Raw genomic sequence first — 27,235 nt, 5'->3', positions numbered from 1 at the left:
CTTTTCTTTTAATGGGGGGTTGGTTTTTTGTATTTGTTTTTTGGTCTCTGTTTTCTTTCACAATGTGACTAATATGGAAATAATGTTTTGCATAAGTTCACACATATAACCTATATCAAATTGCTTACTGCCTCAGGGACAGGGGAGAAGGAGGAGTGAGGGAGAGGATTAGGATGTCAACATTTTTAAAAAAACAACAAATGTCAGAAAACTGATTTACATGTAATTGGAAAATGAAATATTATTATTTTTTAAAAAGAATGTATGATCTAGACCATAATGACTACTCCCATGTCATAAAAGAGTACAAATATTTTGTGAAAAACAGGGGTTATTTGTTATAGGTGGTTGATTCTTGAGGATGAAGGACCTGAAGTGTGGGGTGAGAAATAGAAATTGAGGGAGAAAAATGAGTCATGATCAAGTAAGCCAGAGCGCTCATTGGTAACTCACTTTTTAGTGAAGACTGCCATGTCAAGCATTGCCCTAGATGGGCAGATTATTGTCAGAGAGGATCACTAACATGTCCCTTTGAAGTTCTTTGGCAATCAAGTCCCTTTCTAGGGACTTTTGTGACGTGGGTTTATTGTTTATGTAGAACATAAATATTTAATATGAATTTCATAGCTATATCTACAGTTATTTTTGTATGTTTTTTTCCTTGGTACACTTGAATATTACAGTTCTTTGTTAGTTGCTACTTTCATACCTATATTAAGCCCTGAATGCATTGCTTAGAAAGTGCATAGGGAAATGTGGCATTCTCTGAAGTAAACAGAACGCAAATCACTTAGACCTTAATGATTTTAAGATCAGCACTTGAGTCACAACTAAGAGCAGATAGGTTTTCATTCCAGGTGTCAGACCTTCAAGAAGTTTTTCACTTCTTACCCTTTGGGGGCACTGTACAGTTGCTTCTGAGTCCATTAGTAGTTTGAAAATCCCACATTTATTGATGTGGTTATGTACCCATGAAGTGCCAATTGAAACAAAAATGCAGATCTATGAAACAGTAGTGAAAAATGAATTTAGAAGAGCTTTGTATTGTAGGAGTGACTTTGAGATTCTTTTCCTACAACATTGGTATTGGTTTGTTGTGCTCTGTTTACTTATTAAATGAATATGTTCTTACCTAAGGGTATTGTGAGAATTAGCAGTACTTTTTCATCAGAAGCATTGTTTAAGACAGTACCATAATCTCTTCAGCTTGCCTGGAATCATACTCTTATCTTGTAATGATTTCTCATTAATTCTTACCACTGAAGGAGACACTTGAAGCAGACTTCAAACTAACTGCTCTGAGTCTAAACCATATCTAAAATAAAGGTATTTTACTAGATGACCTCACAGATCCCTTCAGCTCATAAGATCCTTTTCGAAAAATTTGTTAAAATGCTGCTAAAAGTACACTTAACATTACTAACATAAGTCTGTTAATTCACCATTTGTGAGAATTATTTTTGAATTATTTACCTTTTATTGTGGAAGGAAAAAAATGATTCATTTAATCTATTGCCTCCAAATCCTTTTCATTCCGCAATACATTTCAAGCAGTTTAAATTTGTGGCAGTAGCCCCCACACTCTTAAAATTAGTGTGAGAGAAGGCTATGTAGATGAACAGGAAGAAGAATAGGTCTTTGGAAATTTAATTTTATTGGTGACATCCCTGCAGACAATGGAGGCTTCGCTGGTCCTAATATCCAATTTTCGAGGTAGAATAAGGAAGAAAGAAGAGGAAGACCAATAGTGTCTGAGCAAACAAGTATAAGTGACCTCAGCAAGGTCCATGGAGCCAAAGAAATAGGGAAGAATTTTTCTGGGTGGTGGCAGATTGTATTTAGTTTTTCTTTATTAGATGAGACCTCTGGTTTCCTCAGTGTAGGATACTGCTACTGCCGATGAGAGCCTGCTCTACAATTAAGTCTTAGAGAACTGTTAGTGGCACTGAGAGGGAAATGACCTGCCCACAGTCCTACAAGCCAGTATGAGGCAGAGGACTTGAACTCACATTTTCCTGACTCCAAGACCATCTTTCTCTCTGCCAGGGTACATTGCTTCCTTTCACAAAAGAGGGGTATTTCTCTGCAGTTTGTTAGAAAGTTGTATGTCAGACAACAAAAAGATGAGCTTATTTCAAACTATAGCTATAAAACAAATACGAAATACTTCTATCACTATGTGTAATGATATTCTCTAAAATAATATAAAATTGAGTCAGAGAGTTGGATTTTTAAAAAGTAATTGTCAGGTTTTTGGGTGGTGTGGGGCCAAGTATTTTTATTTTAGGTCTTTGGTAGTGTTTTATGAATCCAGTTCTATCTTTGCATAAAGAACCTTTGAAAAAAACTATGATTTTATCCTTCTTAGGGTCGGTGGGAAAGTCAACAAGATGTTTCCCAATCAGAGCATTCCAGAGGGATGACTCCAGCTCGTCCATCTCTTTCTGGTTGTCCCCAGGATAACCATTCCCCTGAACCAGGTGATTGCCATTTTTCCTTTCTTGATCACTATGCTTAAGGATGGCTTGGATCGTGGACTGCCATCCAGGGAGTTAGATGGTTGTGGTTAGTTTGTCCCTTTCTCACTGTCTCCTCTTCCTCTCTCCTTCCTTCCCTTCCTTCCCAAAACCTTTTTTTTTTTAATACTTTCTCTGTACAGAGCACTGAAGTTGATATTGAAAGCAAAAATATTAGCTTATCGGGGCGGCCAGGTGGCTCAGCGAGTAAGAGCACCGGCTCCAGTGTTGGGACGACCTGGAGATCGAATCCCAGGCTCAGACACTCAGCACCACACCCAGAAATAACTGGCCGTGTAACCTTGAGCAAGTTACTTAACCCTGATTGCTTAAAAAAAAAAATATTAGCTTATTGTCATTATGTATAAAGTTTAGATTAGAGTCCTTGCCCTCACAGAGTTTACAGTCTGTCAGGAGAATTCAAATGTATACTTAAATGTAAGAATAATATTACATGATAACTTTATTAGGTGCAAAATAAAGTGCTATGTGAACTACAACAAGATCTGCATTGACTCCATTCCTATAGTCAGAAAGTCTAGATTGACCCTTCTTTTGTTAAATCCACAAGGACAAGTATTTTAACATTTATTCAGAAATATTAGTAGTCTTCTGTCTAAATTAATTCTCCTAGTGATATAGGGATATACACACACATATATTTTTATATAAAAGCACCATTATGATGTTGATTTATAGTGAAGGACATGTTTTATGGCCCTGTCCTGAGGTTTCAGGAAAGATGAGAATCATAAAGGCATAAGAAGGGGACCACCAGAGGATATATTTTATGGAAGAGAGTAATTGAAGAAAATTTTTAAGAAGTTGACTGCATTAAGATCAGAAGCTGAATAACTGTCTTCCCATTGGTTATTGTCTCCCATCATGAACTAATTTGTGTGGTCTTGGGTGTGTCATTTAGCATCCAGGCCCCAGTTATCTGACCCTACAGCTGGAATACAAGGCAGCTGGGAGGAGAGCTGAGAATGCACCTAGGTCTCCATAGCTTTGGATGACCTGGTTTGTGTGTTTGTTGGCTAAGAGACACTTAATAAATTAAAGAGAAATAGAGGACAAAGTAAGCTATGTGGGTTTGAGTCCCTGTTTTTCCATGGATTGATGAACTGACTTTTCTCTTTCAAATAGTAGTGGGGAAAATGTCAGATCTTGTGTGTTTGAGTGAGTCAGTTACACACACACATGCTCATAGCCACCACTTTTTGGTAGCCATAGATGTACCCAACTTCCCAGGCATCAGAAATATCACGTGCTAGTATGTGGATGACCCAGAACCACCCTTTTCACTATTGAAAAACCATTGAAGGTTAATGTCATGCTTCACAAATGAGTGAAATACATCTCTTTGTTTAAAGTGTAAATGAACCTGCCACTGGAACTTTATTAGAAGCAGTACACCTTACAAGCACCATAGAAATCCTATTATTTGAGGGGGAAGAAAGCACTTCTTCTTGGACTAGAATAACATTTGCTCAGTTTTAGAGATAAGACATATCAGGAGGGGGACCCCTTGGGGCATCTTAGAAACATCAGGAATTAGGGCCTGTTTAGAGTATCTAGACAGCATCTGCCAAGGAAAAGGGAATACGGTGGCATTTGAAAATAAGATTGTTGTCATACATATTCTACTGTGGGTTTTTTTTTTCAAAGTCATCTTTTAGTGATAACCTTTCTGAGGTTATGTTATTAGACCAATCACAAATGGTACTTGGCAAAATCTTGTGGAGACAAAATGCTTGTGTAATTGGTTTTGTTTTTTCTTTTTTTTCCCCCCCGTTTTTAATATTGTTGACAGGACTTGGTGGCTTAGCAGCCTCCTACTTGAATCCAGTAAAATCCTTTGTGCCACAGATGCCAAAGCTGCTTAAGTCCCTCTTTCCTGTCCGAGATGAGAAAAAGGGCAGACAGCCATCTCCTCTTGCACAGCAGGTAAAAAATAAATAAATAAAACAAACCCAGAATGTAACAGTGAGCATTTCTCTAATGTCTTGTTGGCTAAATTCTGTTTCTGGTGCTTCAGTTAGAGGGATGGGGACGGGTAAGGTTGGGGGAGTTAGAACTGGGCTTTTAGTCACAGTGAAAGCCTGTGATCATTTTCCATCCACTCTCTTCAGAGATAAGAGAGCTGTTTAAACTTATTGATACTCTCAATCCTTTTTGCTTTTAAAAAATGCCAAGTGTGCTACTAATGTGATTTATGGTAATATCACTTAGAGCAACAATAGTAGAATTTATGAAGTGCACTTAGTGTTGTTTGCGTATTGCCAAGTGGAAAATGTAATTCTATTTTTAATTCTTGATTTCATTCCTCATATCAAACAACCTGATCCCACCCCACCACTCTTCCCCTCGATCCTTGTGTTGTCCTGTCGTCCCGTGTCTCCCCCACCCCCATTACTTGTCCTTTGATTTAACTATTGCAAATGGCTACCTGTTTCATTTGTGTCCTCTAAAAACCTATTTATCCTAGTCATTCTGACTTTAGTCCAGTCAACCAAGGGATGTCGCCATACATATCCTATGGATGTGTCAGAGAGAAGGAAGATTTGGTCTTCTAGGTGAAAAGGCTTTTCTAATCAGTGAAGAAGCTTCTTGTGTCCAAAAGAGGTTGACAGGCCCTGTTAGAAATGCAATTTCTAACCTTATATAGGTGTGAACTCAGCAGAAAATGATAAATGAGGATTTATTTATAGTCATTCAAAAAACACATACAGTGCAAGTTCAGTTGTTGAAATAGTTCCTTTGACACCACCTTCTTCACATTCTCTAAATATTAGAGTTGCAGAATTGCAGGTGAGCTCCCAGTTTAAAGAAAACTTGTTGGTAATTATAATTCATTCTCCAGGGCATCGGACTAGCTTATGGGTTTAGACGTGTTGTTTTAAGCCATCAGGATGTTTCATTTGTGATTTTTTTTTCCTGTTCATCATTTCCTACCAAGGGATCTTCTGGCATATTGGATAGAAAAACTAGACATTCCCTATATTTTAAAGTAGTTGAATATACACCCTAAACAGTACTAAACCCTTAGTACTTAAATTGCTGAATTGAAACCATGTCTTTGGTAATTCAGTGAATACATGGGAGAGGATTTATACACTAGGGGAAAGTGAAAACTCAAATTTCTGTTTTCTCTGTTGGCTCTGAACTTCCTATCATAACCTTTTCTGTACAGCTTAGCTACTATTTTTTTTTCAAAGTAGACTAATCTAAGTTGAAAGTCATAGACTCGTTTTTTAAAAAATCATCAAATCTGAATAATAGAGTTTAAATAGTAAACTTAATCTAGTTGAACCCTGAGGATGGAACAAGTCAAATCATTTGCTGCCTAGAAGGAATTATCTATATTTTTACTACTTTGGCAGTCTATGACTAGATATTCCCTAGACTATATAAAAAATGTAGGAATTAAGATAGAACTTTGTTATTTACCCATCCTGCCTGCCCAAGGCACAGTTTAAGGAGAGGCTATACAGAAGCATTTTAAAGAAACTCCATTCACAAGGGTAAACATTTATGAACCTTTGTTGTTGTTCAGTTGTTTTTAGTTGTGACCAATCTTTGTGACCCCATTTGGGGTTTTCTTGGCAAAGATCCTGGAATGGTTTGCCATTTCCTTCTCCAGCTCATTTTACAGATGAGGGACCTGAGGCAAATAAGGTCAGATGACTTGTCTAGGGTCACAAAGCTAGTAAGTTATCTGAGGCCAAATTTGAACTCAGGAAGATAAATCTTCATAACTCCATGCCTGGAACTCTATACATTGGGTCACCTAGCTGCTCCTATAAGCCTTACTTCTTAGGTTTAAACACAGCTAAAGAAATGAAAAGAAAAAAGAAAATAGCTTTTTATTTGACTTCAAAGGTGATCAGGAAATCATGTGAAAAACTCATTTTATTAAAGCATCTTTAGTAATAATCTAGAAGAAGAGGGAAATGGCTAAATGTACAATCAGTATAAATGTGGATTCCATGGAAGGTTCTCCTTTACTCATATTATTGGAATACCTTTTTGGACTTGGGTTTTTAAAAATTTATTAATTTTTTATTTTATTAATTTATTAATATTTTATTAATTATTTTTGGTTTTCAACATTCACTTCCATAAGATTTTGGGTTTTAAATTTTCTCCCCCTCCCCAAGACAGTGCTTAATTTGACATAGGCCCTACATATACATTCTATCCACATCCAGAGAAAGAACTTTGGAGTCTTAATGCAGATGGAAGCATACTATTTGCTCTTTTTTTGCTATTGTTGTATTGTTTTGTTTCTTCTTTCTCGAGGTTCCTCCCATTGGTTCTAATTCTTCTTTACAACATGACTAATGGGAAAATATGTTCAATATGAATGTATATGTAGAGCCTATATTGGTTTTGGGTTTCTTTTTAAAAAATCTATGACCTTTTTGTTAATACCAAAAGAATTATAAAAACCAAACTCATTATATTTGTCCTTAGTTTTCCTATTGCTTTTCTACTTTGCCAGTGAAAATTTAGTTCTTTATTTAAATTTAATGCAATTTCCAGTAATAGGAATAAAACAAAATGCAGCCTGCTTCTGGTGTTCTGTGAAACTGGACTACAGCAAACTTCACTAGAAGAGAATTAGATTCACGTGGAAATTAAATTTGTTGTCTAAAATCCTGGTTTCTCTCTCTCTCTCTCTCTCTCTCTCTCTCTCTCTCTCTCTTTCTCTCTCTCTCTCTCTTTCTCTTTCTCTCTCTCTCTTTCTTTTTTCATAGTCATGTGATAAAGGAGTATATCTCAGGCAAGTCATTATGGAAACCCTTAAACTAACAGACTTAAGTCTATGCTAGCAGAATTACCCTCCCGTTGTTTTCTTGAGATAACTTTTTGCTGCCCCACCCCCATCCCTTTGTAAAAAGCAGGAAATATTTCCATTAAAATCCTTGTCTTTAGAACCCAGCCTTCCAGTTTCTCTGCTTTTCTACTATTCAGTATAGTCCATCACAAGTATACAAGCAGTTCAGCCCAACTTGACTGAAGGTCCTCTAAGAGGAATACTTTCTGCATCATTTTTGATATGTGGTCATGTATCCTCCATATTCCATGAAGGAAGATTCTTTACTTTTCAAAGCAACCCATTCCATTAATACCTAGCACTGATTGCTAGAAATTCTTAAAATCTGCCTTCTGGTAACTTTTACCCATTGGTCCTAGTTCCATCCTTGAGAGCTTTAGAGGATTACTACAGTCCTTGTGCTCATATATTATAGACATTTGTTACATATTCATTGAATTGAATTAAGTTGATTCATACACAGTATGTAACAGCCCACATTTTCTTCTTACACAAATCAAAGCAACGAGAATTAAGTATTTACTATGTATGTTCCAGGCACTGTGCTAAATATCAATGAGGCTTTATGGGAAACTTAGTCAAATTTTGATAGCTATTGTGATATTGGAACGTAGCTTTTTTGTTTACCCTAAGTCATCTCTTCTCCAAGTTCAATATCTCTTCTTTTAGCTCTTTGTCCTATACAGGGCAAGGTTTCTCACTATCCTGAATGATCTCTCATTTATCAATGGCCCTCTTAGAGTATGGAGGTCCTAAAGTAAAACAGTGAGCCAGGTGTGGGCTGATCATCCAGGAGTGTTAGAATTGAAAGAGTACCTGGAGTCAGAGTACCTGAGTTCAAATTCTGTCCCTCCTCAACTCTTCCTCCTCATTATCCTGACTTCCTTTAAGTCTCAACTAAAATCCCATCTTTTACAGAAAACCTTTCCCAATCCCTCTTAATTCTAGTGCCTTCCCTCTGTTAATTATTTCCTATTTATCGTGAATATAATTTTTATGTATTTATTTGCATGTTGTCTCCCCATTAGATTGTGAAGTTCTTGAGGGCTGTCTTTTGCCTCCTTTTGTATCCCCCGTGCTTAGCACTGTAATAGGTGCTTAAATACATTAATTTTTTTTTAATCTCTACCATTTGTTACCTGTGTGCCCTTGAGCAAGTTGCTTAGCTTCTGTGGACTATTTCTTAATTTAGAAAACAATTGACTTTGTTGTGATAATCTCTGAGGGTCTTTCTAGCTCTAAATATGTGATTCTTTAATTTGGAAACTGTATTTCCATTAATATAGCCCAAGATGTATTAAATTTTTTTAGGTAACTATAAAACTATGGATTCAAACTACAGTAATCAAAATACCCATTTAAAAAAAATATGGATTGCTCTCAAACCAGATTTCCATCATTTTATGCTTCTGAATTTTACTCTTTTAAGTTAAGTGAAGGATTTATATTCATCCCTGTTAAGTTACAATCATATTGACATTTTTGAATGCAGACCTTATTTAGAATATTAATTATGTACTACCTTACTTGATTAGAATGCCTTTTATGATCATATGAGATAATATTTGTAAAGCACTTAGCGCTCAGTACCTGAAACATAGTAGGTGTTTACTAAGGTGTTCCTTTCCTCCCTTCCTTATGTCTTCATACAAATCTTTGTTAAAATATTCAATGACATTGGGCCAAAACAGAGGATCCTATGGTCCATCAGCTTGATGCTATTAATTGTTTTCGTCTGAATGTTTAACCAGCCACAAAGTCATCCAACGGCATCATCATCATCATAAAATACTCTTTCCTCTCTCTCACACCTTTAGAATCCCCAGCTGGCCCCAAGCACACGTCCCAGTGTCATGTGTAGTTTGCCTCCTTTCTTGATATTGCCACCCCAAGCTCCTATTCATTCCTACTCTCTCCCCCTTGAAATTACTATAACTTTGTACATGCTCTTTGTATTTACTTGGTTTTGTATCTATTTTATCTATCCTTCCAAAATGTAAGCCCCTTGAGAACAGAGGTCATTTCATTTTTTTTTGTCTTAGCATTCCTGTGTTTCTTTGTACATAATGGGCAGTTCTTAAATGTTTGTGGAATTGAGTCAGTCTCTTTCATAATACAGTACATACTAGCCTATATTTTTCCTTCTCATCCGTGGGAGATGTCAAGATGCTTCTCTGAAATTCAGATGTACTATATCTTCCATATTCATCTGCCTAGTATCTCATTCGAAAACTAATTTGTCTTTTAGAGTTACTAGTCCAATTAAAGCATAACTTTTCTTTGCTGTCTTTATTTTTATTATTTTGTTTGTATGTTCTTTTGCAACATGGCTAAAATGGAAATATACATTGAATGACTTCACATCTATAATCGATATCGAATTGCTTGCCTACTCAAGGAGGAGAAGGAGGGAGAGAATTTGGAACTCAAAATTGTAAGGAATCATTGTTAAAATTTATTTTATATGTAACTGGAAAATATTTTATGAAATAAATATAATTTTTAAAAAATACCTCTTAGTTCATAGTGCTCACTAATTTTACCCATACTTTCAAAGCATGCATATATCCTATGAATTATTGTTAGTTTTAATTCAGCTTTTAATTTCCCTATTTTCCTTTTAATTCTAATATAATTTCTTTAAACCTATGATCACAGTACCCATATAATTTTGTATGACTACTTGGAAAAAACCTTAGACAATATTTAAGTTCAGTTAGACCAGAAAATAGAAATGGACTTGAAAAATAGCAAAAACATTAATTGCCTACCATATTCCAGAATATCTGCTAAGAGGTGAGGATAAAAAGATAGAAAAGAAATAATCTTTGCCTTTAGTGAACTTAGTTTTCCTGGGGCGGGAAGAAGGGATATAAAACATTTTTGAAATTGTGCATAATATAGGAAAAGTGAGGAGAGAGAGAGTACCAACACAGCACAGAAACACAGGGGAACACAGCCTTCTATCCTGGCCCTTCCCCAGAAAGCAACCTGGCTACTGGGCCAAGACCAGAACCAAGATCCAGAAGTGTGGGAGGCAAGGGTCCTGACCCCTTGCCTCAATCTAAGAATCATCATTACCTCTTTACCCTCTAAGTTTTTATTGATTTCTTCTGTGTCTTACATCATAATTATCCCAGATATCTCTCCCTCCTCCCAGAACCATCCCATATAACAAACAGTATTTTTTTAAGAGAGGAAAGAAAAATTAGCAAAACTGATCAATACATAGGAAAAAAATCTGAAAACAAGTGTGTTATGTAACGTCTGTTACTCCCACCTCCCACCTCCTCGAAGGGGTGAGTGAATTGGAGATGTCCTCTCATATCCATTCAAGTCCTGCTTGGTCTTTATTATTTTGTTACATTTATTTTTTATTTTTTGATGTGTTGTTCTTTATACTGTTGTAGAACTACATATATTATTCTCTTGACTCTATTTTACTCTGTACAAATTCATGTAGATCATTTTATGTGACTCTTTATTCACCAAACACATTATTTCTTTTTTTTTTTTGCCTTTTGGAGGGCAATTGGGGTTAAGGTTACACGGTTGTTTGGGTATTAAGTGTCTGAGGCGGGAACCAAACTTGGGTCCTCCTGACTCTGGGGCCAGTGCTTTACTCACCGCGCCACCTAGCCGCCCCTAAACACATAATTTCTTAGAGTACAATAGTATTCCATGACATTTACGTACCACAATTTGTTTAGCCGTTGCTCATTTGATGGACTTTTACTTTGTTTGCAATTCTTAGCCACCACAAAAAGTGCAGCTATAAATATTTAGAGCACGTGGGGATTTTCTTCTTCCCTGTTGCTTCCTTAGAGTTAGTTTTTCTAGAATTATATCAGGTAATGATGGGGAGAGTAGGCATCTTTGCTTTACTCCTATAGTTAGTGGAAAAGAATCTAGTATAATTTTCCTATTGCTTGCTTTCAGTTTTAGATTCTTTTTTATGATATATTTTTAAATGTCCTTCTATTCCTGTCTGTTGTAGGATTTTTACCATAAAAGTGTTATATTTAATCTGAGGCTTTTCCTGCATCTGTTAAAATGATCTTGTGGTTCTGGATGTTTTGGTTTTTAAGATAATTTATTATGTTGATTATTTCCCTAATGTTTGATCATTCTATACAGCAAATGAATCTAAGGTACAGTAGCTGCAGTCATGCTGTCCAACAAAGCAAAAGCAAATGTTTAAAAAATGAAAAGGGATAAACAAGAAAACTATATAGAGATGAAAGGAACCTTAAACAGTAAATCAGTATTAGTAATAAACAAATGCCTTAGTGTCTGAATTCCAAAAGGAAACATTGCATAAGTTACAAGAAGACATAGACAGTAACGCAATGACAGGAGACTTCAGTATCTCTTTCTCAGTTTTGGATAAATCCAACATAAAGATAAACAAAAGGAAAAATATGGTACTTAACAAATTGCTAGAGAAACTAGAGTTAAAAGACTTAAGGCCTATTCTAATTGGGACAGCAGAAGAATATATATTTTTCAGTACCACATGAAACTTTTACAAAAACTTACCATATATTAGGGCACAGAGATATCGCAGACAAATGTAGAAAGACATAAATAGTTAATATATCCTTTACAAACCGTAATGCAATAAAAGTAGCATTTGGCTCAAGGACTGCAAACAAAGATGCCCGCATGCAGATTTAACAATGAAATCTTATGTAATGAATGGGTCAGAAAACAAAACATAGAAACAATAACTATGTAAATGATAATGATGAAATAACATCAGAATTTCTAGGATGCAGCTAAAGCAGTCCTCAAGGGAAAAATCATATCCTTACAAACATACATTAAGAAAATAGAAAAAATAAAGAAGATTCATGAATGGAATGTGCATTTATTTTTTTCATTTTGGAGGGGGGAAGGCAGGGCAATTGGAGTTGTTACTTGTCCAAGATCACATGACTAGTAAGTGTTAAGTGTCTGAGGTCATATTTGAATTCAGGTCCTCCTGACACCAGGGCCAGTGCTCTATTCACTGAATCACCTAACCACCCCATGAATGTGCATTTTAAAAATTGGGAAGCCAACAAATAAGCACAAAATTAGCACAAAAGAGGAAATAATTAAAAATTAGAGGGGAAACAGATAAGGTAGAAACAACAACAAAAATAACCTCATAGAAATGATAAATAAAGCTAAAAACTGGTTCTTTGGAAAAGCTAGTAAAATAGACAAACCCTTAGCTAATTTGATTTTTAAAAGAGCACAAAATCAAATGAATAAAATAGAAAGTGAACAATGTGAAGTAATAGCAAAATCAGAATAAATACAACATATTATGCAGTTTATATTACTAACAAAACTGAGAACACAAAAGAAATAGAGGAATATATAATATTCAAAATATAAAATACCCAAAATATCAGAGGACCAAAAAGACATCTTAAGTAATCCAATCTCAACAAAGGAAATAGATCTGGATGTAAAGGGGTGGTTGGGGGGAACTGGTCCTGATGAATCCAAGCAAATTCTGTCAGATCTTTAAAGAACAATTTGTAACCCTATTTCACAAATTATTCTCAAAAATTAAGAAAGAAAGCATATTATCAGAATCCTTTTATGAGACAAATATAGTCCTAATACCTAAACTAGTGAAAGATAAAATACAAAAAAGAAAACTGTAGTCCAGTATCATTAATGAACTCAGAATTTTATTTTATTTTATTTTTTGCTTTTTGGAGGGGAGAAGGCAAGGCAGTTGAGGTTAAGTAACTTGTCCAAGGTCACATGGCTAGTAAGTGTAAAGTGTCTGAGGCCGTATTTGAACTAAGGTCCTCCTGACTCCAGGGCTGGTGCTCTATTCACTGTGTCACCTAGCCATCCCAAACTCAGAAATTTTAAACAAAATCCTGTCAAAGGAACTATAAGAAATCATTGATTATGGTTCATCCTCTTCACTCTTTTTTTATTGACCCGTTATCTAATCAATTGTTAAATCTTGTTACTCATACCCCCTCCACTTCTCTTATGTCAGCCCTGTTTTCTTCAGTTCAGTTGGTCTCTTACATCCAGTCTCTCCCTCTCTAATCCTTTCTTCAGAGATCCCAAATTTATGTCCCCCCAACACAGTTTTGACCTCTTATTATGCTATTCAACCAGCTTCAGTGACATTTGTGTCTTTAGGATAAAAGATAAACTTCTCATCCTGACATTTTCACATCCTAGAGCTAATCATTGTTTCTTGTCTGCTATCACATGACTCCCCTTCACACTACATTCCAGCCAAAATCACTCACTTGCTGCTGGTTTTTTATACTTATTCTTACTCCCACTTCCATGTCTTTGCACAAGCCGTAACTTCGTCTTAGTATTCCTGGCTTCCTTCAAGGCTCAGATTAACTGCTACCTCCTACAAGAGACTTTTCCTGCTCCCAAAATTCTTAGTACTCACTGCCCCGAGAAATTACTTAGTCTTTATTGTATTTATTTTGTTACTTATCTGTGTGCATCTTGTGTTGTTCTCCTTCCCCCCCCCCAACCCCATAGTATGTCATCTCTTTGAAGATATGGTTTGTTTCATTTTTGTCCTTAGCATCCAGGGTGGTTATTGAATGACATCCAAAAGGTGCTTAACAAATGTTAATTAAATTCATTTGAGAGGTACAGATGAGGACATAATGAATTCTAGGTATTGGTCTAAGATTTGTGCTGTTGAGGGAGGTGGGGGATAGCATATTAAGTTTGGGTAATAGTAATCCAGTTTAGTTGGAATGTGTAGTTTGTGACCAAGAAAAGGTAAGTGGGAGCCAGATTTTGGAATTCTTCTTAAATGCAAAATATATGTTGTATATGTGTATAGGAAATAGAGAGCCAATATTTTTGATCAGGGAATAACAGTCAGATCTGTGACTTAGGAAGATTGTTTCGTCAAGAGAAGGAATTAGAGATGGGAGAGACTGAAAACAGGAAGATTAATTAGTTAGTAAATCTTTAGTGGTATGCTGACCATAGAAGGGGGCAGATACAAGATCTATGGAGGAAGGATTGACAAGATTCAGCAACTGGTTAAACACAGTTTGATTGAGGAAGTGAAAGAAGAATCAAGTACAACATTGATGTTATAAATCTGGGTGACTGATGGGAGGGATGGTGATGCTATCAACAAAAATAGGGTGATTTGGAGGAGGAGCAGGCCTGTTGATTATGTCACACTTATTTTTTTTCCACAATAGGAATAATCCCATAATCCCAATTCATACTTAGACGGTAGAAAGTTTAAGGGGGTCAGGATGATGTCTCCAAATATTTGAATAGTTGTCATGAGAAGGGGTTAGGTTCTTGGTTTTTTGGTCCTCTAGAGGGAAGATATGGAGCCATGTGTGAATGTCATAAAAAGGTAAACTTTGGCTAAATGTCAGAAAGAATTTCTAATCTTTAGCACTATCCAGCAGTATGATGGATGCCTTCGCAGGTAGTGCATTCCTTCTCATCAGTGGCCTTCAGGAGGAGGCTTTGTTGTTGTGCACGTTCCTTTCTGAACTAAGCAGAGACAGAAGTCCCATCCAGCTCTGAAAAATTTTTTTTTGCTAATTTTTTTTTTTGGAAGGCATTTGGGGTTAAGTGACTTGCCCAGAATCACACGGCTAGTAACTGTGTCAAGTGTCTGAGTCCGGATTTGAACTCAGGTCCTCCTGACTCCAGGGCTGGTGCTTTATTTACTGTGCCACCTAGCTGCCCCACCAGCTCTGAAATGCTATACTTCTATATGGTCAGTGGAGAGAGAGACAGTAGATACAAGGAAGATGAAGAGAGTAGAGGGATAATCGATGGACCAGACTCTTCAATGGAATGGGAAGGGATGGGGTTAAGGGCACCAGAGAATGTTACCCTTTTTAAGAAGAAAGGACCCCCTTCTTGCAGACAAAAACAAAGACAAGTGAAGATAAGGAGGGGTTTTGAGGTAAGGAATAGGGGACAAACAGAAAAATTTCACAAATGACCTTCCTTTTCTCATTTAAATAGTAGGCAAGGGCATCTGCTGAAAAAGGGAATTTGAGTAGTAAAGAGAAGTTTTGGAATAGTATTTAAGGGGAAGAGGATAAATACTTTTGGTGGGGAGGGTTGCTTGAGGCATTGCAACCAAGGTAACATGTAACAGCTGTCTCTTGCCTTCTTTGGACCTGTTAATTCTCCATCTTTTTTATCCCTTTCTGCCCACGTGTGTTGAAACCATTTAAAATGATTTCCTCATTCTGTTCTGATAATAGTTCATTTTCGGTAAATCTAAACAAAAATATCCTCCTGAATAAGTCAGAGCATCCAACAAACTGAGACAGAATCATATCTATACTTAAGACTGTGCATTTCCTATTGGACATATCAGTACTGGAAATACATTGACAAATTGGAATGATTTCAGAGGAGAAAACATCAAAACATGATTTATGAGGATGGATTAAAGGAGCTACTTATAACTTTGCCAAACAATGACTAAGGAAACTGACTATACAAGAGGTGTGAACACCAAAGGGACAGATGAATTGTTTAAAGATGCCCCAGCTAAGGGAGATGGGATGAAAATCAACAAAGAAAAATTTAAACTCGAAATAAGGAAAATAATTTACAAAGCAGAGTATTCCTCCTAGAAAAAAAAATAGTGGCATTCTTCTCACTTGCCTCTGAGATCTTAACCATTTAGGATTATCTTTATATTCTTAGGAGCTTTTTAAGTGAGAGAATGGGTTCTTCCCTCCCCACTAGTGGTATCTCCTGTTTTCACTGCTCAGTCAGAAGGAAGCCTGAAATTGTGTGATGAGCAACCCCGACATTTGCAGACAAAATACATATAATTTCCTCTGCCATACCCTTAGACATCCTCAAGCTGCAATGAAGAGATTGATGTTTGTTAACTTGGCACTTTGGAATCAGCAGGTTCTCAGATTCACAAACTTATTTTCTTGGTGTGATACCGCAGTTCTGTAGAACTAATGGATTTGTAAAGATGAATGGAAATGTTTTTGTGTACAGTAGCATTTTGAGAGCTTTTTTCTGATAACTCAAAAAAGGAAGAAAGACCTTATTTTTTTTTGGAAATGCAGAGATAAAGGCTCATGTGTAGTTTTGTTGTCTTAACAAAATCACTCTTTCTCTGATGTGTGTGTGTGTGTGTGATTGTTGTTGCTTCTGTTTGTAATCAATTTCTGTCTGAGCTCCAGAAATGCAGAGACACTCTACTGAAGGAGGTGGCAGCTGACAAAATTGCTGTCTTTGACCTTCTGATACAAGTTTAGTAACTAATCTGGAAAATAATGAACTGCAATTAATGAAATCTGCACTCGTATTCAAGTATGTTTCTCAGACAGCACATAAAATAATTGAAGGAACTTCCTGCTCTCTAATTAGTTAGATTGAATTAATTTGGCATAATAGCTTTTTTCATGTATCTAGAAGTTAGTTTTCAGACGGAGCTATTTATGTACTCCAAAGTTAGGGGCTTCAAGTGGCCTATCAGATTAATCTGGTGCCGTAAATAGTTAATGGGCATGTTTGATTTATGCCATAAAAAAGGAGCATTGTCAAATTTTCTTCTGATCTGATTTTGGCCTTTTCTCTTCAGCTTCCTTTTTTGTGAAAAATAAAATTGCTATACTAGAAACATTGATCATTCCTCCACCCACCCATCCTTACTAAGTTTAGCTTGAGGTGGTGGCAGCTGAGTGTGATGGCTGTCCCATCTCTATCAATTAAGTATAAGTTTGTATAATTATTTCCTCTCCCATCTTATCACAGTGGTAGTTCTCGCTGTAATATGGAAGTGCTCCCTCTTTCTTCCTTACAGACCTGCTCTTTAGATTAAAGGTTGAGAGTTGCAACCCTTCCTTGATCTGAGGCTTCAGATTCTGTATAAACACAACAGGTGTAGAAATTGAGGGAACCACACTGACTCCATTTTGTGATTCTCTTCTGGATCTAGCTCAGTTCCCTTTCTATTTAATTATAGGTCTAGTCCAGTTTCTCTCTTGTGAGAAAGCTTTATTCAATTGTGGAAGTTATGAGAAAACCTTTTTGCATTGTTTGAATCTAGCCCTGCATGGCTGGAAGGCTGGACCGCCTCCACCTGATCCTTAGAGACCCTTAACTAAGAACCTAGGTTATGCTGAAGCTGACCAGAAACCTGGTCAGATCTGAAGATTGATGCAAGGAGTTTTCTCACAATTATACATCTCAAGCAGCCCATATGTCTTATCTGACACCTGGTCCTGTTCTAGTCAATCAGTTATCATTCCCATGTTCCTTTGATTGAATACAGACACTTGTGGTGTGGGGATGGAATGTGACATGTCTGTTTCTGATTTCAAGGAATTACACCTGTTCACTCTCCCCCTCCCAATTTAGAAAGTCCTTCATCTTCCTTCCAGAAATCAGATTACCTAATTTTGTATCCTGGTTAACTGTTTTTTTTAAATTAATTGATCTTATTTCATTAGTTGTTTTTAATGCATAAAAATCTCTCCCCGTGTATTCAGGATCCAGCACCTACCTGGGGAGGCCTGGTCCCGATTTGTTATGCAATTGGCATGCACTGCTTAATAAATCAGCATACTTGGAAACTCAAACCTTTGTTTCCTCAATCATTTCATCTTTTACCTGTCACACAGCTTAAGGTATAATGGCCTCTTCCTTAGTCACTCAGAGAGGTTTTATTTTCTCAACCCAAACAGGTGAAGAATCTATTTTGCTGCCTCCAATTTCTTCTAAATTACTTAAAAAATTTGTTTCATCATGGTATTCTGGTATCCATTTCTTCTTCTTTGGGGAAGAAGGGGAGTCTTCTTTGGAACCACATATTTCTTTAGATAAATGATTTTTGTCACCATGGTGCTTGGAGATGTATATATTCTTGGCCCTGCTTACTACCTCTAGAGGAATCTCTTGTCTTTGTTTTAACATTCCAATATCATAATTCATTGCTGTCTGGTTTTGGTCCAGAATTGTAGAGAGATTACAAAGGAGAGAAGGCAGCTGACAAGTTGTATTTGACCTTTTGATTTAAGTTTAATAACTAACCCACAAAATAATGTACTCTAATTAACAAAACCTGCCCAGACAATTAAGAAAATATGTAAGGCATGTAGAATATAATAAAGAGATTTGAGCCTAACAGTCACATTTTAGTAATTGACATAATACATTTTTACATGTACTTTGAAGCTTTATTTTTCATATTTCAGATTACAAAGCATTGTGTACGTTATGTAAACCCAATTTAACTCATTCTTCATGGAAACTCCAGGAAGGAATGTATATCTGATCCTTCTGCGTGCAGTGAATATAATATTGTCTTCCATTATCTTACCAGATCAGCTTTTTTCAAATCATCCTTTAGATACATTTTTAATAAAAGTAATTATATGAAAGGGGTTTAAGGTTCAAACAATCAGAAACTCCTCCCTTCCATTGCAGCTATCAGAAATCACCTTTTCAAAGAAAAAAGGTAATTCTGTATATCAAACACTAGAATAAATTACACTAGCCCACACACTACGTGCTGCCCTTACATTGCTTGAAATCCAGAGCCCACATTCATTTTTCAGTTGTGTCAGACTCTTCATGACGCCATTTGGGGTTTTCTTGGCAAAGATACTGAAGTGGTTTGCATTTCCTTCTCCAGATTATTTTACAGATGAGGAAGCTGAGGCAAACAGGGTGAGGTGACTTGCCCAGGGTCACACAGCTAGTAAGTGTCAGAGACCAGATTTGAATTTAGGAAGATGAATATTCCTGCTCCAAGTTCCCATGCTTTGTTCACTGTACTACCTAGCTGCCCCTGGTGTTCTAAGTTGGTCACTAACTGTTACAATTGCTTACTTGTTGACAGAAGAAATAACAGGTTTCTGTTATAAAAGACATTCATTAGGGCAGCTACGTGGTTCAGTGAATAGAGCACGGGTCTTGGAGTCAAGAGGACCTGAGTTCAAATCCAGCCTCAGACACTTGACACACTTACTATCTGTGTGACCTTGGGCAGGTCACTTAACCCTAATTGTCTTGCCTCCCCCCCCTCTCCCCCCGCCAAATTCAGTAAAAGATATTCATCCCTGGCTGCATGGACTTTTTTTTTTGCTTTTTTGGAGGGCAGTTGGGGTTATGTGACTTGCCCAACGTCACATGGCTAGTAAGTGTTTCAAGTGTCTGAGTCTGGATTTGAACTCAAGTCCTCCTGACTCCAGGGCTGGTGCTCTATTCACTGTGTCACCTAGCAGCCTCCCTACATGGACTTTTTTTTTGATGGGATGCCAATGCTTATGCTTTTTTGTCTGGAGAAAAATGTAAATGAAGTTAGGTTTTAGGTGGGTTTAGGATCAATAAATTTTAAATACAGCTGGCAATATTTGGTTAAATTTAGCTCAAAAACAGCTGTTGATTTTTGTTCAAAAAATAGAATTTGCCAAGTCAGCCCAGGAAAAAAAATCTACTAATAGTTATCAACCCTTCAAAATCAGATGCACACTGAAAAGGCCTTATTGTGACTTCAAGTAGGCATTATTAACCTTTTAAGGGTTAATTGCTTGAAGTAGAGGTCATGTTGTTGAACTGTGTGCACCCTTATAACTCTCTCTCTCTCTGTCTCTCTCTCTCTGTCTCTCTCTCTCTGTCTCTCTCTCTCTGTCTCTCTGTCTCTCTCTCTCTCTCTCTCTCTCTCTCTCTCTCTCTCTCTCTCTCTCTCTCTCTCTCTCCCTCTCTCTCTCTCTCTCTCTCTCTCTCTCTCTCTCTCTCTCTCTCTCTCTCTCTCTCTCTCTCTCTCTCTCTCTCTCTCTCTCTCTCTCTCTCTCTCTCTCTCTCTCTCTCTCTGTCTCTCTCTCTCTCTGTCTCTCTCTCTCTCTCTCTCTCTCTCTCTCTCTCTCTCTCTCTCTCTCTCTCTCTCTTTCTCTTTCTCTTTCTCTCTCTCTTTTTCTCTCTCTAGGCTTAACAAGTATTTTTGGAATGAATAGGTTAATTTTTGCTGGAGGTTACAGCTTTCATTTCATTTGCAAGAGGCACTGGTGACCTAGCAGACCCAGGCTTCTTTTTGCTTACAGCTCTAACTCAGTTCAATTCATTTAAGCATTTTATGAAGTGTCTACTATGTGCAAGACACAGCTAAGTTGTGGGGATAGATATACAAACCTGATTGCTATAGGAGGTAGTACCTGAGCTGGGCCTTGACTCTAATGAGATCTCTTAGGTTGTTTTATTTATTTATAAATAAATTTATAAATAAATTCTTGCTTTTTGGAGTTGGGAAGGCAGGGCGGTGGGGTTAAGTGAATTGCCCAAGGTCACATGGCTAGTAAATGTTAAGCGTCTGAGGCTGGATTTGAACTCAGGTCTTCCTGACTCCAGGGCCAGTGCTCTGTTCACTGTGCCTCCTAGCCCCCCTCTATGTTGTTTTAAAAAGAAGACCTTACCCTGAGTAAGATATAACTAGAATATGGCTATAACCAGAGTAGGGCTAGCAGACCTACTATTCATTGTGGCAGGTAGGCAGGAAGGGTTGGGGGTTGAGAGGCACCATGCTTTTCTTTAAGGACAGAGTATATTATTTTCTTCCCTAAGATGGAAGGTAATATGGGTGGGTTACAGTGTTACTTACTGTGTAAAGAAGCCCAGAGACCTCCTTCTGTAAGCTTCATGCACACACACACACACACACGCACACATGCACGCACGTACCACTCACACCCTTATCCCACTCTATTTCCTGGCCTCACCTGCAGACTCCTACTGCTACAGTGACCATTACCTGATGATGATGATGATGATGATGATGATGATTTAAAGCAATTGGAGTTAAGTAACTTGCCCCATGTTTTTTTGTGTAGGTGTTAAGTATCTGAGGCTGGACCTGATCCCGGGTCTTCCCGACTCCAGGGCCAGCGCTCTTACTCACTGCACCACCTAGCCGTCCCTTCCTGATTATTTCTTCATTAATTTCTTTAAGGGGAATAGAGGACAAATAAATTCCAGGTCTAGATGCCAGGAGTTCATTTCGTAAGATCACAGCTTTAGATCTGGAGGAGACAGTAGACTCCATTTGGCTCAGTCGTTTTGTTTTACAGACAATTAAACTGAGGACCAGAGAAGTTGTGGGCCCTGCTCGAGGTCCCACAAATAGTATGTCATGGAGCTGGGGTTGAAATGCAAGTCTTAGGATTCTTGAGTTCATCCTTCTCTCCAGTACCCCTTGGTGGGTCTAACACCAGAAGTGAGGAACTCCCTGAATGGGGGGGAGTTTCTTTACCACCATTAAATAGTTCATTCCTTATCCTTATAATCTGCATAAAATTAGAAGACCCACGGGGACCACATTGTCAGAATTAAGGAGGGGGGATCAAGGAGTAAGGGAAATTTGGGGAAGAGATGTGGTGGTATAAACAGCAGTGAAGGAGAGGAGGAACAGGAATAACCATTTACACAGTACTTACTGTGTGCTGGGCACTGGGCTAAGTATATTTACAAATATTGTCACATTTGATCCTCACACCAGCCCTGCAAGGGAGGTGCTGTTGTTACCCCCACTTTTGTCGTCAAAGAAACTGAGACACACAGAGGTCAAGTGGTTTGCCCAGGCTCACACACTTAGTGAGAGTTTGAGGCTGTGTTTGAACTCAGATATTCCTGACTCTAGGCCCATGTAGGCTAGGGTCCACTTGTAAGCTTGGGATCTTTGGGGGACTCCGACTGGGGGTGTGATTAGGCCTTGTGAGTAAGCTAAAGCTATTGCACCAAAGAGAAAAGGTTACTAAGTTGGCATGTGCTCAAAGAGAGCAGATATATGTTTTCTCTCTACATCACAGCTCCTTTAAAATTGATGTCACCTTCCACTCCACTCACTCCCCACTAAAGGTTAATCCAGAATTGTATGTTTCATGCCAGTTGATTGTAGGACACCTTTTAACAAATGCTGCTGTGCATGTGACCTGATAGACCTGTAAGAGTTAGTGCTCAAGCAGATAACTTACTTGTCTTGTAAGATTTGAACTAATTTCAAAAAGATCTCCAAGGACCTTTTTATTTTGGCCCAAAACACTTGACCCATATAAACATTAGATGCTCTGTTTTTATATCTTAATATCTAGCCTAGCAAAAACTTCTGAGTCAGTAGTATTAACTACTTTTTATTTGTAGCAAATAATAAACTATCTTCCCTTTTATTGAGCTAAGAAGACTGATTTGCAAGCCTGGTTTTAAATCATGAAGACAACAGAGAAAAATTTTAACCTAGATTTCATTGCAAATATAACAGGGAAAAGAAATGTTTATCCATTTGTACAAAGGAGAGATGATGATTAGAAAAGATTTATTTTAAACTTCCCAGGAAGCTTTGAAATCATTAGTAGAGACAAAAGCTTTGAAAAGTGATAGTGTTTTTCCTCCCACTCACACTCTTCTACACATAAACTTTTCTAGGCCTTCACTCCATCCATGTCTTAGTTTCACTTAAAGCACCTTCATTACTAAGGGTAACGTCAGGCCACGAACCAGGACCCTCCTAATTAGCTGTAAAGTTCAAAACAGTTTCTTTTTCTGGAGATCTTATGTGCCATGTACATAATGGGTGCTTCATTGTTTTTCAATCAAATAGAGGGACTATCTATAATAGTATGGTCAACAAAGTATTTTTTGGTTATTTAAAAACAAGTCATTTCAAATCATTAATTCTACCTTGGAATCTGACAGACATTTTTTGGTATGTTTTATCTGCAATGAATTCTGAATTTAAAGATTTTTGTGTTTTCTTCTTTTGTGCCATGATTTAAAAGAAGTCTGCAAAATGGCCTTTTCATTGGAATAAACTGAAAATGTGTGCCCTCAAAAAATAGTGGACCCACCCAAGTCTGGGAACAGAGGGGATTCCTTGTTTCCTTCAGCCATCATCTTTTATCTCTAAATTTGGTTTCTTCCCTCACTTTCTTTCCTTTTAATCATTCAACGAACCCCATTCTTTCTTCTCCCTTGTGTAGTCAGAGCCAAAATGACGTGGGTTAAAAAAGGAGGTTGGCACTGTCAGGTACTTACTACAGTCTAATTGGAAAATTCTTCATCGAGTTGTCGTTAGCAGTTACATTGGGCCTTTTCTGTCCTAATCTTTGTCTGCAGAAAAGGAGTGGTATCAGCCTATTCTGGTTTGAATAGCATATCCACTTCACATCATTAGTTTATAAACTGCTAACGGTTTTATATCATTATCTTCTCATATTGTCATCCTGGATTGATTCTCTACCTTGCTCTGCTCCCTCATCTCCCCTTGAGGTCAGAAGGTCTTTAGCTTGAGTGTGGGGTGGAGGGCGCCATCAGTTTTAAAGGAGTTGTGATGTAGATATAAAACATATATCTGTTCTCTTTGAGCACAATCCAACTTTTCTCTTCAGCAGTGACAGCTCCTCCCTGTCATGTGACCTTTTGCCACCACCCACAATCAACACATTTCTTTTAATAAGTGATAAAAGTACCTTTTATCACAGCCCACCCTCATCCCCATCTTACCTACACAGCTGTTATTTCCCATCTAGTCTGTGAGCCTGTGGTCCTAGCATTGTCTTTCCTGGATTATGTTTGATGCAGCTTAGAAAACAGTATGGTCAGTGGATAGCATATTCAACCAACATACTAGAAATTTAGATTTGCTTCCTGTTTGTGCCGCTCTCTGAGCCTCTGTTTCTCTAGCCCAAATGACCTGAAGTTAGGATGAACTGAGTTCAAATTCAGCCCCAGACATTTCCTAGCTGTTTAACCCCAGGTAAGTCCCTTAACTTCTGTTTTCCTCAGTTTCCTCATTTGTAAATGTTCGGATAGTAATAGCTCTTAGCCTCCCGGTATTATTTTGAGGATAACATGAGATGATATTTGTAGAGCACTTTGCATCCTTTAAATACCCGCATTGGCTTGCTTCACAGAGATTTATGGTTGTGGAGTGCTTTACAATAATTAATTTTATGAATAGTTACCAGATGTGTTATAAAGATGAACTTAGAACCCCAAATGTGTTGAGTTCCTGGAATAAGAGAGAACTAGTCACAAAAACAAAAAACCCACTATGAAAATAAAATAGTACTTGTATTTGGCATCAGGGGTCTTGGACTCAGATAGCTTGTCCATTGCATACTACTTATGTGACCTTAGGTATAGTGCCTCACTTGCCCGGGCCTCGTTTTCTCTTCTCTAAAGTGGGAAGTGAGTCTAGATGGCTTCTGAGGTCTCTTCCAGTTCTGACTCCATAACCCTAAGCAGGTTAGAGTATTCCCTGTCCTTGGAACCCTGAGCAAATATCTCTGGTCAGAGGAGAGGAACCATATTGGGAAATGATCTGTACAGTGCTAGAGCAAAGGGAAGGTCAGAATGATGATGAAAGCAGGACTAAGTGTTTAACAGGTAGAGCTCTTGTTTATGAGAGAGAGGTAGCATATGTAAGATTTTATTTTAATGTTTTAGGTTTATTTTCATCTTAAGGATTGTTGCTAAAGAAATAACTGATTGCCAGTTGGACAAACAGAAGCAGTGTTTCTCTCTTCTGGGAAAGCATTTTGATAGGTGATTGGGCCATTTGATTTTTGCTTCTACTATCAAAGAAATAGGCATTCAAGGTATCTGGACGATGTAAGGGACACCTGGAGGCAGCAGGAGTATGGGCTGTGAGCCCTCACAGGGTTCACTTCAGTCAATATGGCGGTGGAGAGGCTGCAAAGGGAGGGTGGTAGCATCAAGTTGTAGAGGGCTCTTAATGGATTTGGGGCCTGTTGACCTTTAGATTCTTTCAGACTCTAGATGGAGATATTTTGTAGGCAGTTGAAGATTGTGGAGCCCCCAAAGAGAAGATGTCAAGACCAGAGAGAGATTCTCTGAGTCATCCAGTTCTGAGTGTGATAGATCTAGAGTCGAAGGTAGCCAAGGGGTCATCCAGTCCAGCCCCCTCATTTTATAGCAGAGGCCAAAAGAGTCTAAGTGCCCTCATGAAGGTCATACAGGTATTAAGTAGCAGAGCCAGTAAATGAACCCAGATTCAGCACGATTTCCACTGAACTCTAAAGTGACTGTGCTATGCTGTCTCGTCATACTATGCTCATCTCGGAGTTCTCTCTTTAACTTGACCCTCACTTGTGCCACATTATCCAGTCACTCCCCGGTTTCTTCTGTTCTGCCCTCTGGCCCCACCCCAGTGTAGGTCCTTATTACCTAATAGAGTGACAGTTGAAGGAATCTTCCTGTCTTTGTTCTGTCTCCTGCCCCCAAATCCTTATTATAAATTTCATCAACAGGCCAATTTTCCTAAAACATTCTCCATACCATTACTCTGTTCAGAAACATCTCTTGCCTTGTAGTCTCCTCAGTATCAAGTCAATACCCATTCCCCTGGCATTTAAGGCTATCCTGTTTACATTATTCCCCAATATTAGCTCCTGCTGCAGTTAAATTAAGCTTTTATCAGAATACCTGTAGCACATTCCTGCCTCTTTGTCTTTGATGGCAAGGCATCCTTGTCTATCCTGTCCTCCCTGATCCTATCCTCTTTATCTTTTGGTGCCCAGCTCAAATCTCTGATGATGCTTTCCCTAAGTACTCCAGGCCCAGGGATCTCTATCTCTTTGTTTGTACCACTTTTTTGAACCTTGGTACATATTGCTTCATATTATTAGCTGCATTTTTGTTTTGTCTTCCCAATTAGATTGTCAGGGCCTTGAGGGCAGGGTCTTTATACCATTTGGTGTTCCCTCCCACACCTTGAATGGAGTCAGCAAAATTGGTGCTCTGTGACTATTTATTGGGGACGGCTTTCTAGCAGACATCATTAAACCGTTAAAATTCTCCTGGGGGTGTGCTTCGTGATTTGCTTTCAAGTTTGTTTAATTAAAGTATTTCGTGGACCTACATTTTTCTTTCCTCTTTCCTTGTCATTTCAGCCCATCCCCAGAATTATGGTACAGCCTGTCAGCACAGATGTCAGCAGGACCAAGACAAAACAGGTATTTGTGCCGCCATTGACAGTAGCACTATTAGAGGAGCCAGCGGCGCCCTCCCTGCTGTTAATCATGGCTGCCCCCGCATGCGGAATGCACAGATGGAGTGATTTTTTGGGCTGTACTTGCACTGATTTTTTTAAAACTTTGCTTTTCGATAATTAACTGTAATATAGGTCACTTCCCCCCTTACCCCCAATCTGTCCCCCACCCCGCCATGTTCCCTGTTATACTTTCTATTTTCAACTTGCTAATCATATGATTGTTTAACTTTTAGGTGCCTGACTGCTAATGCAGTCTGCTGCTTTAATAGCCCACTGCTAGGCATTGAAGCTTTCTATAAACAGAACAATCTCCTTATTCTAAGTGTTTAGCTTAATTCTCAGTTTTACATTTCATTCTGATTCATGATATCAGTGTGAAAAGACTAATGCTAAGCTGGGAGAAAATAGTCTCTTATGATCTCCCGCAGATCAACAGCTCTTCTGGTCTTATGAATAGCAAATCTATTTTCTCCCACTGTGCTTTCATTCTCTTGGCTAAAGTTATCTACATAGGAAAATTTTATTTATTAAAACAAAACAAAAAAAAAGTCCAGGGATCGGGAAGACAATTCAAGCCTCAGCCAACAACTCTCAGCTCTGAAGGACACTCTGAGATGGATTGCTGTTAATGTGGAACGAGAGACAGGCCACAGGTCAGGAGACCTGGTGTCTTTTAGCTGGGCCACTGTGTGAATTTGAATCCAACATGAGCTAAATCTATGTGGTTCTGTGTCCCCTTGTATTGAAATAGGGCTGTAATGCCTGCCTTAACACACCTGACAGGCCTATTGTGAGGATCTAATGAGCTCATTTATGCCAGAGTGCTTTGAACACTGTAAAGCATTGTGTAAATTTAAGCAGTTC

At 38.0% G+C, this 27,235-nt stretch overlaps 1 protein-coding gene across 3 annotated transcripts in view; it reads left to right on the top strand.

Moving 5' to 3' along the window:
* KIF13B (kinesin family member 13B) overlaps window positions 1-27,235 on the top strand; it is a 278,821-nt gene that overhangs the window by 239,150 nt on the left and 12,436 nt on the right. For 2 of the 3 annotated variants that reach the window (XM_069075652.1, XM_069075655.1), the window contains 3 exons: window positions 2,369-2,480; window positions 4,330-4,463; window positions 26,271-26,333. In XM_069075652.1, coding sequence (XP_068931753.1) covers window positions 2,369-2,480; window positions 4,330-4,463; window positions 26,271-26,333 — 309 coding nt within the window. The remainder of the gene's footprint in view (window positions 1-2,368; window positions 2,481-4,329; window positions 4,464-26,270; window positions 26,334-27,235) is intronic. The other variant, XM_069075653.1, reaches the window with a different exon arrangement.

Source organism: Petaurus breviceps, unplaced genomic scaffold, assembly GCF_028583685.1.
Source record: "Petaurus breviceps papuanus isolate PSGF00001 unplaced genomic scaffold, PetGlider_PUasm1.0 90919, whole genome shotgun sequence".
Classification (NCBI taxonomy): domain Eukaryota; kingdom Metazoa; phylum Chordata; class Mammalia; order Diprotodontia; family Petauridae; genus Petaurus; species Petaurus breviceps.
This window is presented reverse-complemented; position numbering and strand designations above follow the sequence as displayed.